Source organism: Pagrus major, chromosome 17, assembly GCF_040436345.1.
Source record: "Pagrus major chromosome 17, Pma_NU_1.0".
In the NCBI taxonomy this organism is placed as follows: domain Eukaryota; kingdom Metazoa; phylum Chordata; class Actinopteri; order Spariformes; family Sparidae; genus Pagrus; species Pagrus major.
In genome coordinates this window covers 13,662,900-13,680,966 of record NC_133231.1, presented here as the reverse complement: position 1 = coordinate 13,680,966, position 18,067 = coordinate 13,662,900, and the positions used below count along the sequence as shown (strand labels likewise).

At 39.2% G+C, this 18,067-nt stretch overlaps 1 protein-coding gene across 1 annotated transcript in view; it reads left to right on the top strand.

The window, feature by feature from the left end:
• LOC141012013 (collagen alpha-1(XIV) chain-like) overlaps positions 1-18,067 on the top strand; it is a 132,754-nt gene that overhangs the window by 68,375 nt on the left and 46,312 nt on the right. The window contains exons 26-33 of the mRNA XM_073485393.1: positions 1,746-1,885; positions 5,286-5,409; positions 11,054-11,197; positions 11,509-11,673; positions 11,906-11,944; positions 12,064-12,202; positions 14,900-15,042; positions 15,891-16,000. Of these exons, the coding sequence (XP_073341494.1) occupies positions 1,746-1,885; positions 5,286-5,409; positions 11,054-11,197; positions 11,509-11,673; positions 11,906-11,944; positions 12,064-12,202; positions 14,900-15,042; positions 15,891-16,000 (1,004 nt within the window). The remainder of the gene's footprint in view (positions 1-1,745; positions 1,886-5,285; positions 5,410-11,053; positions 11,198-11,508; positions 11,674-11,905; positions 11,945-12,063; positions 12,203-14,899; positions 15,043-15,890; positions 16,001-18,067) is intronic.

Below are 18,067 nucleotides of genomic sequence, written 5' to 3'. Positions count from 1 at the left end.
CAAAACAAAGAAATGCTACTCTTATCCTGCTTTACTAGCTTATTACCTCAGGCTCAGTCCAACTACCAGTCACAAACAGGGCACAATGGCTCCAACATACATACACCTATGATTGACAGGTGACTCTACTGTACTGTAGCTACAGTATGTGCATGTAGTCTTCCTAAACATCAAGGAAGCTATAATCTTGACAGTAACAAACTGTTTCTAATTTTCCCCAGCGAGCTAAACTACCTGTAAATGTAATGTTCTTATAAATGCTGTTGAAATGACCCACAAACTAAAATAGTAAATCTAAACTTTGATCAAAACATCTTAATGTCCAGTGATTACCCTTTACTTTAAACCTTCAATTTAAGCTGGAAAAGTAAATGACTCATGAAATAAGACAAAATATTCTCACTGTAGAGGATTTTTTCCAAATGGCCTGACCATCCCAGACAGATTAGAAACAAAAAGGGTACAAGTTCACAGTCCGACCCTCCACCTCCCACTCAGACGATCCTCCTCCTCTGTTCCTGTCTGATGGGCTCAGGTAAAAGAGCACGGACACACCCGCTGAGCCCGTCTGTTAGCATTTCTGTCTCAGTTTCTGACCTTTGTCAGACCCATGCCTCCATCTGTAATGACAGGCAACCTTTACTCAGGACAAAACCACAAAGACAGAGAAAAGAGAAAGCAAAGGTGCATGCGTGTCTGTAAGTGGAGGGACAACAACCATAGGAAGTGAATGAAACAAAGTGATGGGCAGGAGGCAGGAGGGCAGAGACGGGGCTGAAGACAGAAAGGAGAAACAGATGAGAGACAAATGGGAAAATAGGCACAGTGGTCACAACAGACAAAAAGCAGTGACAAAAGACGTGTGGTATAAAAACAGAAATAGAAAGAAAATGATGATGAGGTGGTGACTGTGTTTAAGACAATAACACAGACAGAGAGAATGAGAAAGTCTCAGTAAAATCACAGCTTTTAACAGAATCAGTCACATTAACTTTGTTATCAAAACGTTCTCCAGCTCACCTCTAACTTTACATTGCTGACAATCTTTTTTCTCTTCTCTTCTCTTCTCTTCTCTTCTCTTCTCTTCTCTTCTCTTCTCTTCTCTTCTCTTCTCTTCTCTTCTCTTGTGATTTAATATTACACCCACTTTTCCCCATAAACAGCATAGTTACAGTGAAGATTTTTCCTCAACTTTTATGGAGGCTGACATGGTCGTGAAAGGTGTTTTTGGAATTTAGTGAATAACTAGAGTTTGAAAACTTGTTAAAACCACAAAACAACTTTACGGAGGCAAAGATAAGGCTACTGGGAGTCATTGAGAAACCTGAGAGGAATAAAAGAAGAGGGAAAGGAAAGCCACTGTTGGACTAGGAATATGAATGAGCAGCTCTCAGAAGGAGAAAAAGTACAGAGACCCAATGGAAATAGCACTTTTCTTGTTGTTTTTCTTTCTTGAGTTGGAGAGTGTGCACTACCTTTAGTTTTAGAAGTCAGTGTGGAAATTAATCTGAGGACCCAGCCTTTGCATATTTACCCTTTTGCAGCAGATGTGTATTTACAGTGCTTCATACTATGCATATTTACTCTAAGACCGAATATATTAAACAGCCAGTTAAAATTCAAGTTATGCTTTGTCCTCGGCTAACCTTCATTCTGTATGAAATTACTTCTTTAAATGCAGAGATAAAATGATGTGCTGTCTAAATCCATACATCTCTCTCGTCTCTCTCTGTCTGTTCGTCTAGTGTGTAAGGAGGCCAAGGCTGACCTGACGTTCCTGGTAGACGGCTCTTGGTCTATCGGAGATGACAACTTCATGAAGATCACACGTTTTCTCCACAGCACCGTGGGATCGCTGGATCTGATCGGACCAGACGGCACCCAGGTGAGTCATGGTTCAGGACGTACACACACTGGAGGTCAGAGACAATCTCAAAGAAGGAACTCAGGAATGAAACAGTAATGAACAAGTTTTACTTTAATGCTTGTACAGTACATCCCTTTTCCCGAATGCATCATTAAATTGGGAAAGATTTCTAATTTAACAATGTGATCTCATGGTAAGGTGCATAAATGGCATGCCACATGCATGCATCCATACATTTCAGGCTTTTCTTGTGTCATTTAATGCTGCCAATTTTTTTTAAAGTTTTGGATGTGCAGGAAAAAGAAAAAATCAGGTGACCCTCGTCAGTCGTCGTCATAGTTAGGTGACCTTGGTAGTCATGGTAACAATAAATTGTGAAATGGCTGCTGTTTGTTTTGGTTTAGTCAATGAAACTACTTGGTTAGGTTCAGGAAAAGATCATGTTTAGGGTTAAAAGAAAGGCTAGGGATAAGGCGAGGGTTAGGGTTACATAGCTCATGTTATGTATGTGACATAAGTTAAACAAAGTCATTATTGACTTTTGGCTTCACTTGAGTTATGAACACCCTCCTCCTGGGTTATGATTCTGTGTTTGTTTGAGCCATTCATTCACGCCAGCCTCCTCCTCTTTATACGACATTGCATTTTTTTCTCTCTAACATCAAATGACACATGGACGCAAAAAAATGCAATGTGATAACATGTGAAATGACTTAATAAAGTGGCGTGTTATTAATAAGACATTTGGTGAGACCAGACTGGAATTAAAAATGTGACCATCTAGGTCTGAATAATGTTGTGGTGAGCCTTAGAGCGCTGTTATTCACATTTAAGACTGTGTCTCGTCTAAATGTCTGTGTCTGGTGAAAATTAATGTACTGCCAGTTTGTACAGTATCATAAGTTAACCAGCAGAAATACAAATGTGCCCAAGGCTTTTAATTTTTGTTCGCTCGCTTTGTAATTTATCCTCATTGTTAAAGCTTTTTCCCTCTGAAAGATGTACGCTCATGGGAAATGGAATGTAAAGCAGATGCTAGCTTACATATCATAGTGTGATCTGTGGGTAAAGAACCCATTCATAGCAGAGAGACTGTTGTGAAAAATATATATTTGTTCAAAAAGAAATATTACATACCCCTGCGGATTCTGCAGGCAGGGGATTGTAATCTTTCTAGTTGTCGTGTCTTGCGAGCACAGCACAGTGGCAAACATACAGTAAAATTCATATATATATATCATATCATATATCCATCCACCTATTGCCCCCCAACTCTTCTGCTCCAGCCAACTACCTCATCCTCTGCCCTCAATCTTTTATATACTGTAACCCATTTCATCTTTCACTACTCTGCAAAAGAGAAAGTAGATAATGGAATAATGGAGGCAGGGCACTGTACATCCAGAGTGAAAAGATGGAGAGTGATTTAACATCATGGCTGACCCTTCTCAAGATCTGCAGCTTGCCTTCTGTAACCTGCTGGATATTCACTGCTACATTTCAGACAGAACTAGAAATCATGGACATAAGAGACATTTGAGCAAAAAATGTACCCTAACAGTCCAAGTTTACTCATCACCCTTCTTGACCCAGGTTGGCTTGGCTCAATCATTGTTTAAAGAAGGCTGCTGCTGTTGGCATTAATAGATTGTGGAGTAAAATTTAAAACATTTTCTTTTGGCTGTCCTCTGACAAATCAGCATGACCACAGCCCTGTGTGTATAGAAAAGTTTAGAAAAGTGAGGAGGAACTTTAAACCCCTAGTGAGTCAATCTTTACTTTCTGGAAATGCTTTTTTTCTTTTTTCGTTGCTTCACAGCGTTCGATTAACTCTGCTCATTTGCTGCCACTGTGTTTTGTGCCAGAGAACATTACTTTTCTGGCAGAAATGGTGCTCCAAGTCCAGATGCATTAAAAGCTGGAATGAAGATCAGATGGTTGAAGCATCAACTAATACACTATCAACTTGATTCATAGTGAGCAATACTTTGAATCAGAACTACAGTGAATATTATCTTTTCCAATGTATTTCACATGTGTGAGTGTCAACAGTACCAATGTCAGGCTCTAACTTCAGGTAGTAGTTCTCGACTGTCAATGTGAACTAATTCCTTTGTGCTTCTTGCCTGCATGCCCCCCCACTGTGTCAGCAGAGCTCAGCTGGTTCATTTGTCACACTGTAGAGGTGCTTGCTAAACCTTTTTCTTCCATTTGTGTACTGTCTGCTGTTAAGTAGTTTGCTACCTTCACTGTGCCCCATCACCCTTTTGGCAGTAGGCTACCGAGAGCAAAACACTGGCTGTAATGTGAGAGAGTTGGCTGTACAGTAAAGAGAGAGTTGGCTGGTAAATGTAGGCTGCCCTGAGCCAACAACAGCACCATTAGCAGCCCGGAGGTAATGATAGTTGTTCGGCCCTCTTAGAGTAGGCCAATTAGATTGATTATAGCTCTGATTTGGGATATATATATATATATATATATATATATATATATATATATATATATATATATATATATATATATATATATATATATAATTCAGTGAATTTCACCCTACAGACTTGCATAAAATAAGACTGTAATATTTCTCTCTGACATCATTAACATCGCCCTCATGTGCTCAGTGTGAAAAATATTAAGACTACCAGCAGCTGACCAGGTTAAAAAGGTGAAACTGTGACTTGTTACTACTTTGCAAATATTGCAACAAAATATTTAGCAACAAAACTATTCATACCTGCTAAAAAATAATACTAGAGGGCTCATACATCCTATGTGTGCTTCAGTGTGCATGTTTCAGTTTCTTATGTTACTTGGGTAGTCGGTGCAGTGCCCAGTTAAAAAGCTACACAGAGTGACTCAGATATTTTCTTAGTATGATTTTAAGGTAGCCAGTTAGCTTATGTTTGCCAAACCTATGACACTGTTGCCTTACTCTGAGTCTACTACATCCAAAAGCAAACTACATAAGCTACTCACTATCCCGATAGCCTAGTTGTTAGGCCATGCCACTCAACACATCTTTATAATTTTTGTGTCTTTTTTCAATATAATACAGGGTGACTGATCACAATCAACAGGTCTGCTATTGTCATCATTTGTGACTACATCTGTTCTGCACAGCATGATCGGTTGATGACTGTAATTGTGGTGTGATAGCTAAGAAAAGTGTACCTCATTCTGAAAAAATATTACCTTGCTTCCTCACCTTGTGAAAATTAGTGGCATTGTGACTCACATACGTGTATGCAGATGATGACACTTTTCTGGGAATTTTTCCCTTCAGGAAAGTTTCACACACCAGGTGTCGAGAAGATAGACATTCAACTTTGAATAATTTGATTTGTCGTCATATTTGAAGTTATTTTATTTATCTGTCTGTCTGCCTGTCTGTCTGTCTGTCTCTGCCTCTCTGCAGGTGGCCATTGCTCAGTTCAGTGACGATGCTCGGACTGAGTTCCAGCTGAGTTCCCATGGCAACAAGGAAGCGCTGCTGGAAGCTATTCAGAAGATCAGATACAAAGGAGGAAACACCAAGACAGGTCAGAAAACGTTTTAATTTACCTGAACCTATGTAAAAGTAGAATCTCGTTCCATTAGTTGTTGTGCTGGAGCCTTCGATCGTCTCACACAATCTTCTCAGAATTCGCCCATATGTTGTTGTATTGTGTCATAGATGTTTAAAGTGTTCAGGGCTATCCAAGGACTTTGCATCCATGCTGGCTTGGGATTGAAAGTTCATTCTTAACTTTCAAGAAGCAGCAGCAGCAGAAAACTCACCAAAAAATCTCCCCGTAAGGCCCATTAGCAGCTGATCTGGAGCTTTTCGACTCTTTGTCTAGAATTTAAATGTGTAATTCCTTAACAACTGGGCAATGGCTGTTTGTTGAGGAAACTACAGTAATGGTGCGTGTGGTGAAATTGTTTTGTCAAATGCTATTTATTTAAGGGCAAGAATTAACTTTAAATACACAAGAACCTGTCTTTATAGGCAAACTTTTAAAATGTGGAGCATCATACGAGATACCTGTTGAAACTGTCACACACTGCAAAGAGGAACGGCCTTAATGGGCGCATTACAAGCAGCTTGGGGTTGTGAATCTGTTGTAACATTCATGTGGAACACAAGGTGAATGTCAGCAGCCTCAGTGCGTTAATGTGGCTTTACAGGTAATGCTGGATGTTCAGAGGATTCTAACTCTCCTCAAGTCCGGGCCATGGCTCAGTGTCCATTCAGAGTAATTGTGTCCTTGAGCTTTCCCATCAGCTGCAGGCCTGATCATCTCCACTCTTATCCCTTCCTCCCCCGTCTTAGCTCCTCTTTCTCTGCTTTCCTCCCCTTCACTGTATCCCTACTCCCTTACTGTGTTCTCCTTACTTTGCAGCCTCTTTGCTTTCCATTTAAGCTTCATCTCTTCTCCCTTTTCATTGTTTCCTTGTCCTCGCAACTGTCCTTCTTTTTTTGTCCACCATTTTTTCTCATATCTTAAAGGCTGTCTTTTGTCCTTCTCTATTTGTACGCCTACATCTTCTGTACTGTCTTACAGTGTAACAGGTGGAAACAGGTGGCAATTTAGCTGACAGGGCAGTGTGTGTCTATGTGTGTCTATGTGTGTGTGTCTGTGTGTGTGTGTGTGTGTGTGTGTGTGTGTGTGTGTGCGTGTGTGTGTGGTCTACAGCAGAACAGAAAATATACCATGAAATCTCATTTTCAAAGAGAAGGAGGAGGCAGTGAGCTCTCACAAGGTTAGGCTAATAATGCTCACAGGCTCGCAGTTTGTCTCCCTTTCCCCCCATCTCTTTGTCTCTACCCACACACACACACACACACACATACAGTGCATGCACATGCACTACCTCAGCATTGAATTAATCTTCTTCAGTAGCTCAAGCATAATGCCAGTTCTGCAGGGTGTCCTTCGCTTATTGTATATACATGTTTTTAGATTATATTTTAGTTTATTTGATTGGTCCTTTATTTTAAATATTTGTTACAATAAATTATAAAGTATATATTCTACTTCAGGGAGAAGGAATCATCATTTCCTCAGCGGTTTCAAAGAAGCTCCTTTATGAATCTTTTACTTAGCTATACAAACTCGTATATTGAGCAATATACTGGAGACTGTGCCTAAACCTCCTTACTTACATATTACCTCTGTGGTCCATTTAGAGACAGATCAGTCATTTCTCTGGCTTTCACTACTGAAGCTTGCATTACAACCATTAAGTCTTTTTTTGTTCTCCAAACCCAAACTCTTAAACCTCAACTTCTGCTCAGAGACCCCATCAGGGCCCCTCACTGTGTCTAAATCCCCCAAAGCCCTCAAAGAAAGCACTGTAGCTTTCTGCCTCTTTAACCCTGAGCCTCTGGCAGATACATCTGTGTGGATACAACAGCTAGCCAACAAGAAACCCCACAGCTTTAATGCATTTTTTATGTTTTTACTGTAGCTTACATACATCCACTGTCCTGTTACCCTTTGGTCAGGTCAACACATTGAAAAAACATTTTAAAAGCTACTTAAAACGGTCCATAGATCTATAGTGACGTGACAAAGCTCATATCAGTTCCAGAGAGGATTTTGCAGGCAGTAGATTAGGTTTGTTAATATATTTACACTGCAAAACCTCAAAATTTCACTGCGCAGATTTGTCTAATTTCTAGTCAAAAATCACATTAGACTTGTTTTTTAAAAATGTTACTTGTTCCATTGGCAGATTTTTTTTTATTAATCTTTATTGTCACTCTTCCCAGGTACAACAAAACTTAAATAACAGACATGTAACTGAAAACAGAGTATAGAACAAGAAAAGCTAATAAATAAAACACATACAATAATAATTTTAAAAAAAACAATAAGTAAGTAAAAGCAGCAAGCCAGAAGCATTATACTTTTGTACTCATTTTGGAAGAGGCATTTTTTTCAGTGTAAGAAGCAACCTGCATCACATTTACTCACCATGTCTGATCTTGGAGCTGCCCACTGACCCCCCTACTGTTTCTGGAGCTTCTTCTGAGCCTCTAGTCATAAGCCTTTTCTCTATACCCAGTTTGTAAACAATATGTAAATGATGCAGCCTCCTTTAAGACTGTTTTTCAGTACCCGCTCAGACGAGTGTGAGGGAAGAGCATGTTGAGGACTCAGAGTGTTAAAGCTGATATTCTGGGATTTGAATTGTCACTATGCATTTATTCATTCAGGTATTAGTGAGCCTCTGACTGGCTTAGTGAATGATTGATTTAATGTAGCTGCAGCTGTAATGGTCTTTATCCCTGTACATATACTGTGGTGTATATACAGTTTATATGAGTGAGTGTGTGTGTGTGTGTCTTCTGAGATTGATTTTCATGCTCTACATGAGTAAGTCTGCTAATCCCTCACTCTGCTTGTACAGTATATTCAGATTGTGAAGACGTGTGTGTGTGTGTGTGTGTGTGTGTCTGTGTCTGTGTCTTTAGATGACTGACTTCTATTATATAAAGTTGTGTTACTTTTAATCCTATACAGTAATATATTCATACATTAGATTAGTCAAGACGTGATTAGCCTTTTTTTATGACTTTATTTAAATTGAGCAGCCAGTTGGGTTTCTTCAGCTGTGTTAATGCAGTTGTGTGAGAACCTCACTCAAATTTCAAGGTTTATGATTCTTTCAATCCAGGAATGAAGGTATGAATATAGGGCTGCACGGCCCATGAGCTCAAGTTTCACCGTCTTTTATAGTCAATCAGAATCCATTGTATATTTTCAATAATGCATATGATTGTGCAGTTCAAAAAAATCTTCCTTTATCTTTTTAAAGGTTATGGGGTTTATATAAATATCTAGTGATACAGATTTTACCTGAAGCCAAAGACTCATACTTCATCCAATGCTCTAGTTGCTAAAAGAGAAGATGATTTTTCATATATATATATATATATATATATATATATATATACTGTTTTTGCTCTCTCTGCTTGTTTGCCTTTTGAGGTGACAGTGAGAAAGTGGTAAACTGTTGCCAGACAGGAGGATAAATCCAAACTGACATGGATTACTTCATACACACGAAGTGATGGAATGTTGATTGATACGTTTTTGAACCTATTGTTGTCTTCTGACTGTTTTCTTTGCTTTTTTCTCTCACTCTCTTTACCTTTTTTTCCTTATCTGACCCCTCTCTTCTTCCCCTGCCCCATTTTCCTCCTTTTCCCCCACTCTGTCTGTGCCCTCTTACCTGCCCTCCCCTGTCTTTGTCAACCATCCACCCGCCCAGCCCCTCCTCTATCTCCTCCCCCCTCTCAGCTCTGTCCTGTGTCTCACTTCATGCCTGGCTAGCTGCTGTAATTCCAGTCTCGCCCAGCGTGATCAGAGGACAGTGTAGAAACAGATGTATCACTGGCAGATATCTGACAACACAACACAACAGGCCAAACACTCTATCATTTGTCATCACTGACAGTTAAAGAAAAAAAAAATACAGGAGGAGGAGGAGGCAGGGATGTGGTCTGAGGATTGTATGGTTTGGTCAGAGAATGGGAGACAGACACCATACATATATAGAGCTATTTAAAGTACACACTCTTAAATCCATTTACTGCTTCATGGTGTTGTTTTTATTGCAAAGTATCCTGATTATCTGAACCTCTATTAACACCTCAGAAACACTCTTGAAAACACTCGAGGAGTGATAGGAGAAAGTGTTAAAGGACAGAGGGAGTTAAGAGGATTAATGTCAATTTAATGATGAAAAGGTCAGGTAGCGATGAGTAGATGAGCTACATGAAGTATTAATGCAAATCATTATGGACAAAATGTAAAAATTGGCATTGAATAGAAATGACCTACCTGTGTGTGGGGACTGTGCTCATCAGGTTTCCCACACATTGTTGAATGTATACAGTATGTGTAAAGCCTTAACTGGCTAGATCAGTTGAAGCTATCAAAGGCAACACTGCATGTCAGTTTCTCCCGTAATTTTAAAGACCATAACTTTTAAATTTTTTTGTACTCTTTTCCACACTGAATATGACTTCACTTGTCAGCAGTAGAGAGAGCTTTCTGGAGGCTAAACGATCAATAGAATATAATACAAATGCAGTTTAACTGAGCAGAATTTTTTGCCTTGATTTAAATTTTTATTTAATCAAACCTCAAGTATTTTTTGAGGGGCTTGAAGCAAAATGATACAACAGGCTTTCTTCAATTCACCTACAGGTATGCAATGAACCCACCTTGGTTGCAAGGTGGGCGGTTCTTGAAACCTTTCAAAGCTGTCCAGACAGATTTGATTGACTGATTAAGTCCGTTCACAGGTGACCTGCACACTGTCAAAAGTTCATCCAATTTTAACCTTTTGTACGACTTGATTGTCACATTTCCATCTTAGTTTGTCTCATCTTTTCGTACTTAGGTCTCATTAAAATATTAGTTAATTAGCAAGTACATTCAAATTGGAGCACAAGCATTCATATAAATGCTAGAGTTGGGGAAGAGGGTCATTTTAGATTGTTAATGAAGACTATACTAGTGGCTTTGCCTTTGTGTGTGTGTGTGTGTGTGTGTGTGTGTGTGTGTGTGTGTGTTTCCTTCAATTCAGCCATCGGTTAACATTAATTTCACTGCAGCATGAAAATAATCTTGCAGACTTGAAAGTAGTTTGAGTTAGATAATCACAGTTCTCAGAGTTATTACAGTTCAACAAATTGCCCATTTATAGCAAATTACAGCAAATTTTTATAGAAAAAACAAGTTGTCAGAATAGGCTCTGCTATTTCAAGGTGAGCTCAAACATGAGCCGGAACAAGGATTCTGTTGAGAAAGCTTATACTCCTTTAACAAACAAACACAAAGATCAAATTCTTAGTTAAACCACCTATAAGAAATATTGCATAAGGAGCTGCATCAGCAAAGGGTGTTGGCTTGAATGTATTCAGCAGAGTAGTAGTGATAAGTGTCAGTGATTAATGTCAATGCTGTGCACCTACATGAATATGACTGGAAATGTAGCTTCAGTTCTTTGCTTGAATGTTTCATTTGTGCAACAGAAAGTAGAATAAAAATCTAAAACTCTGTGGTATGTTTTAAAAAAAACAAATGGTGTACATGTACATTAAGTAGAAATGGATATATGGGCCAAAACATGTAGAAATACTGATACAGTTGTTTAGTGAAGTGGTTTCTTTTTGTCTTCCGTCAGGTCGGGCCATCAAACATGTAAAGGAGTCTATTTTCACCCAAGAGGCCGGAGCTAGACGAGGCGTTCCAAAGGTCCTGGTTGTTCTCACTGATGGACGTTCACAAGATGACGTCAACAAAGTGTCCAAGGAGATGCAGATGGATGGTTCGTATTTATAAAGTCGTATTTATTTGTCCAGGGTCAAATTTATTGACCCTGGACATCTTTCATTGACACTGATAAGGTAAGTGGTGTGTGTGTCGGTACAGTTCAGGAAAGATGGAGGACAGATCCCCATTCTCTTCTCAATTCTTGGAGGCTTTATGTACTGTATGTCTCATTTTAACATATAGGATATTGGACTCTTTAACCATTAGTTTGAAACACATACCTATACACATATGTGTCGCATTACTTAAACCTTTCCATCCACTTCATAACTTGTAAGTAATTCTCTTGTTCAATTCCATTTTCAGGCTACATCATCTTTGCCATTGGCTTTGCTGACGCAGACTACGGGGAGCTGGTGAATATCGCCAGTAAGCCCAGCGACAGACACGTCTTCTTTGTGGACGATTTGGATGCTGTGAAGAAAATAGAAGAGCAGCTCATTACTTTTGTCTGTGAGGCTGCCACTGCCAGTGAGTAACACCACCTTATGTTTTAAACAGAGAGAAGGGTAAGAGAGCAGGAGGGAAAAGAGTTCAGAAAAGTCAGATGGGGCTGCAGACGGAGTGAAAGAGGCAGAAAGAAAATTGAGAAAGGACTCTTGGTGGCTTAGAGACAAAGAATGAGTGAAGAAAACATGGTCTAGAATCTAAAATAGTAAGAATGAACTTACAGACTCTTACAAAACGTACTTCTTTCTTCCAGCTTGTCCGTCTGTTTTGATGAGTGGTAACACAATGGCGGGTAAGAGCTTCAAATGACACAACAGTCACACATGTCCAATCACTGTATCAAACCAGCGTAGAAAGCGGATGATGCTGATCGTGATGAAGATGAAGATAAAGATCCTTTGTCTCTTTCAGGTTTCCGTATGATGGAGAAGTTTGGCCTTGTAGAGAAGGAGTACAGCACCATACCTGGAGTTTCTCTGGAGCCCGGTTCATTCAACAGCTTCCCCTGTTACAGATTACACCGTGATGCCCTGGTGTCACAGCCCACCAAGTGAGTACAGTCATGTCCACACTAAAGAGGAGAAATCTGAAAACACGGCTTATGATAAATATATGATATAAATATATGATAAGAATGATTTATTATTACAAAAGAAAGCCCCCATAAAAGTATTGTAGCTGCCATCTGATAATGAGTTGGATTAGCCTGATTAAACCTCTTACTCTGCATAGTCACTTATGTTGTCTTCTTTATTGGTGAACACAGACAAAGCAACTCATGAATGCAGGCTCTTAACCAATGCTAATTGTAATCTTTGCCTGACAGAATATGCATGAATACAGATCAACCTGTACTGTTTATATTAGCATAGAAAATAAGTGACAGCGGAGTCGGAGGTGACAGTTTTTTTAATTGCTGTATTTCCATCAATGTGTTTTTATGCACATTTTGAAGTTCCCATTCCATTAGAAAAGGTTGATGGAACAGCACAAACATTTTTTAAGCTTGTCTGAGGTGGTTTTTGCCTCTTTTTGGAAACAAGTTCATGTGCTTAATGGGGATGGAAACACCTTTACTGGATAAGTTCTGATGTAGCTACCGTTTAACTCACATGACTGATCAGCCGTTTCCTAACATTAGTTAATACATGTAACAAACAGCAATGTCATATTTCCATCGTGTTTTTCTTCTTGTTTTTCACCATTTGAGGTCCAACTTGCACTATAATTTCGTTATTTTGTTGCGCCCTCTTCTTCTGCAATGGTAGAAAGTTTTTCCAACTGGAGAACCTATTGCTCATCTTGATAAACCAATTCCTAATAATCGCCAATGGAAACAAGCATTCATCAGTCAAAATTTGCGATACATTTGGAAGAAAAACTGGCTAGTGATATATGTTAAAGTTTAGTTGAGAGTTACAAGAGAACAATAAAAAGTACACAGGATATAAATAAGATGAATCAATCTAACAAAAGAATAATGATGGCAAACAGATACATTTATTCATAAATCACAAAAATAATTAAAAAATATCTTCATGTTTAGTGTGTCTAAGTGCATGCTGATGAATGGTTAATTCATCTATGTTTGCTCGCTGAGTGAATCTCCCTTCCTCTCTTGGACATGCAGAGGGGTGACTGTTAGTAGTCAGCAGGACACAAACAACAGAAGACTTTCAATCATCAGCCAACATTTCACACCGACTCCTACAACTATTTAACAGTTCTGCCAATGAAAATGAGCCGACTTTCTGGCTAATAGCAAACCACTGGGGAACTAACATGAAAGCTAACCTTTGTTTGGATTATCTTTTAGGATACAAGAATGCAGGTCCCACTCATATCTCCTGGCCTGTGTTACACATGCTTTGCCACAACCTTTACTTGCCTCAAATGATAACAACTGCAAATAGTGAGCTTGAAGACTGTAGAATTTGAGCCTGTTACTCTTAAAATGTCATTAAAGCAAAACAGACAGCACACATTTATGTGATTGATGGATGTAAATACTAACAGAATGTCTCATCTTCTTCATAACTTGCAGAGAATGCAGTTTTGACAAATGATGGATTTTCTGCAATAACAAGAAATTTGCTGAAAGCGCTGAGCACATGCAGATTATTGCAGTAATATATTAAACATGCAGTTTCCTCTAATCCCTGCAATTCCTTCTGCCAATTAACACTAAAAGCAAATTGACAATTCCTGATCGTTCTCTTTTAGAGCCCGAAGCTAAATTACAGAATGTTAATCCAAAGTAATTTCAACCTGTACAATGTGTAAACGTTCAGCAACAACAACAACTAAACAACTGGTAGGGTTTACAGTATTTACTAAAAGCAGAACACATACTGTAGATAGGTACACTAATTAACACTCACTGCACATGGTGCTAGTACATATTTAATGTTTTGCAGTTTGCCACGGAACAGAGTCTCTCTGCAAGTTATTTTATAGAAAAACCAATTATCAGTATCAATAATTCAACTTGTCCAAGCTGAGCTGAAACCAGTAAACTCAGGCTGTGATTGTCTGCTTTCCACATACACTGAAAATCCTAGATTAGACCATGCCCAGTCTCTAACAAAGTATCACAACATTAAAGGTGTTATGGTCATGTCTTCAGGTTTCATTATTGTGCATCTCAAGTGGGTTTCAAACTGCAGATTTAGACCGTGAGCCTTAGAAATTAACAGACTTTTCAGACAAGTTCTCTGAAATTCTTGCAGGTGGAGGTTTGAAGCGTTAAACTTTACTAGCACTGCACCACAGGGAAATATTCAAGTATAAAACGTATGCATACAAATGCTTAACTGGAGCATTCAGTGGCTTCAAATGTGTTCCCGTAGTGCTTTTCTTTCTGTGATGTTGTCAAATTGTAGCTTTTTTCTTGGTTTTCACCATCAACCAGCTTTAACTTCGACTTCCTGCTATATGATTGTTCAGTTGGTGAAAAGTGACATTGACGAGATTTCTGAAAAGTTTGAGCTGAGATAATTTGAACCTGAAGTGCTTGAAGGCATCTATACAAAAAAAGGCTTGGCTCTGTGATCAAAAAGAAGCTGGAACTCAAAGACAGTCTCAGGCAGCCAAAAGCACTATAAAAGCATTTCACAAAAGCTGAAAACAGACAGTGGCACGTTGAAAAAGACACCTAGTGGATTTATGCCTTTAGGGCACAGCTAAGCTCACTATCTGCTTCTCTCTCTGTGTGTGCGCTTGTGCTGCTCTTTCATGTGTGTACCAGGTACCTTCATCCTGAAGGTTTACCCTCAGACTACACCATTTCTATGATGCTCCGCCTACTTCCTGAGACTCCCCAGGAGCCCTTTGCATTGTGGGAAATCCTCGACAAGGATAACGAGCCATTGGTGGGACTGATCCTGGACAGTAAGTTTGAATCGCTCGTGTTTTCTCTTCTTTGAATTTTCTTTGTCTCGCCTACATCATAGCACATCCGTTTGACGTTTGAAGTACAATCAGCAGATGTGTGCAGCAGCTCCCACAGCAGTGTCTTAAAATAATCCAAGAGTGCACATGATGCAGCAGTTTTAGAAGAAAAGAAATGACTAATTATAGCTCGGGTGTACCTACAGGTTTGATCCAATACAATTTGAACCCACATTGAGCTGTTTGTGGAATGGGGAATGGGACATGCCACACCAGGCACCATGATCTCAGAATTAAAGGTTCTGATTCTCAAATGCTTTAGAGTTTGTACCTACAGATCACAATTTGATATGAAGCCAGTTTTATAAAGCAAAAGCAGATGGGATGATAATGATAGAATTGACCATGGTGCAGTGTCTGTGTGTCAAACTGTGATAAGTGATGTCACAGAAATGCTGCACACTAGGTGAACTCACCCCAGGCGTCAAACCTTCAGAGGTGTTTCAGACACCACTGACTTGGAGGAGGCCCAGGGCAGACCCCTGACCTGCTGCTGAGATTCTATTACCAGCTGGCCTGGATGATCTTGGGATCCCTGGGAGTAGCTGGAGGTAGTTTCAGAAGAGCCATGCCAGAAGAATCCTTAACTTGCGGCAAAGTATTGGGTCTGAATTTTAAAACAAAAGCGAGGAAACTTTTTGATTATGACGCAGTACTAAAAAGAGCCGTATTCTTGCTTACTACTACTACTTGCGTAAGTTGTTCCAGAGGTTTGAAATAAGCTTAATAATAGTGTGAACAAGGCAAGTTTCTATCCTCCCTCACCACACAATGTGTCTCTCCCACAGATTCTGGAAAGACCCTCACGTTCTTCAACAATGACTACAAAGGAGACTTCCAGACTGCCACCTTTGAAGGAAATGAAATAAAAAAAATCTTCCATGGCAGCTTCCACAAGGTTAGTCTTTGATATAAGTGTGCTAAAAAAAAAAAAGCTGTACCTCAGGAGGGAGAGCAGATCATCCAGTAATAGGAAGGTCGCTGGTTCGAATCCTTGGCTCCCCCTGCTACATGTCGAAGTGTCCTTGAGCAAAATACTGAACACCCAAATTGCTCCTGATGAGCAATTGGCATCTTGCATGGCAGCCTCTGCCATCAGTGTATGAATGTGTGTGTGAATGGGTGAATATGACAAGTATTGTAAAGCGCTTTGAGCGGTCAGTAGACTGGAAAAGCACTACAGACATGCAAGTCCATTTACCATTATCAGGCTATGTGCTCACCTCTGTTTAGTATCATTATAATAAGGTAAGATATTTTGAGCTGCCATTTAAGAGAAATAAAATAGCAGTATGTGTACATGTCCAGTCTGTGCTTCTAGGTTATTACAGTCCATTAATACTAGAGCCACTTCAACGCCAGTTTGCATTACCCATCAGGTTCACATTGACAAACCATCTTTCCAGCTTTTAGTTGTTAGTTTTTCAAATAAATATTCAGCTCTGCTGCTTTGAAACTATGCGGAGCAGAAGTGGACAGAGGGAGCAGGAAGCTTTATGACAAGCTGCGGAGGAAAAAGCTGACAAAAAATAAGGAAGATGGATTGTATTTTGTTTTGGGTTTTTTTTTAAGTTGTGGAGCCTGTTGGGTGGTTTTCCAGTGGCTCTTGGACTGGATTTGCTTTTTTATTCTCTTGACCTGTCAACACTGCTGTGGTGTGTGTGCAGGTGATGATAGCCCTCCTCCCTCTTCTGTCTCTGCCTCTCACTCTCCACTGCTTTCTCTACTCCCATTTTGTTTTACTTTTTAAACTAGTGGAGTGGACAGAGTGGGAGTGAAACTGCAAATTTCATCACCTTTTAATACCTCTGTGTGGTCTCCTGTGAAGAAGTTAGAGAGGACATTTGTCATTATTTCTGGTATTTACAGAAATAGTTAAGAAAAAAGAAAAGAAAAGGAAAGAGTAGATTAATCAATAATCCCAGAGTAGGGCTGCAATTTATGATTATTTTAATTATGATTGGTCAATTTATTTATTTTTTCACGATTAATGAATCAATAGTTTAGTCTATTAAATGTGAAGAAACTGGGAAAAATACTCATCACAGCTTCCCAGAGCCCAAGACAAATTGCTTCTTTTGTCCAACCAACAGTCTAAAACCCAAAGATTCGCCATTTATGATCATAAATGAACAAGAAAAGCAGCAAATCCTCACATTTAAGAAACTGGAGCTAATGTTATTTGATGACGTTTTTGCTTGAAAATTGACAAAAAATTATTAATGAATTATCAAAATTGTGGGCAATTAATTTCCTTTTGATTGAATAATCGATTAATTGACTAATCGCAGCTCTATCTCACAGCCATTTTACCAGCAATGCCACATGAATATACTACCTGCAAAAAAGTGCATTTGATGTGTAGATTAGATTAGTGCATGTCACACACTGTATACACAAAATTATAAAAGTTACCTTGACTTTGTTGCTATTAGTCTTCCCCGGTGAGCTCAGACTTGACCACCAGAGATGAAATTAGTTTGCCCTCCCAACTGATTCTGACAATGATGTTTCATTTTTCCCTCAGTCCCTGGATTCTAGCCAGTATTTTTATGTAAATTATGTTGTGTCAAATTAGCCACACTGAATGCTGATGCCAAATTCTGATGACATTCCCTCAACAAAAGATAATCTTCTGCCCACTTGAGACGATTATGGAATACATGGTGATGCACATGCCCCTACTGAGTAAATAACAGCACTGTTTTGGCCTCAATGGGCCCAGCGAAAGAGAAAAATTCATATTGCAAAACACTTTGGCAGTAGGTGTCATTGACATCAGCAGAAACAAAACTAAAAAGCAGCTTGCAGAGAAGTAATGTATTCTTTGTCTTTGCGGATGCGATCTTTGAATCAAGCTCACTGTTCAGGAGATGTATTAACTCCAGTAGGGCCGATGGAAACGGACATCTTTATGTATTGTTTTGTTACATTTTTAAAGAGTGGTTAAGTCTTTCTTGACAAT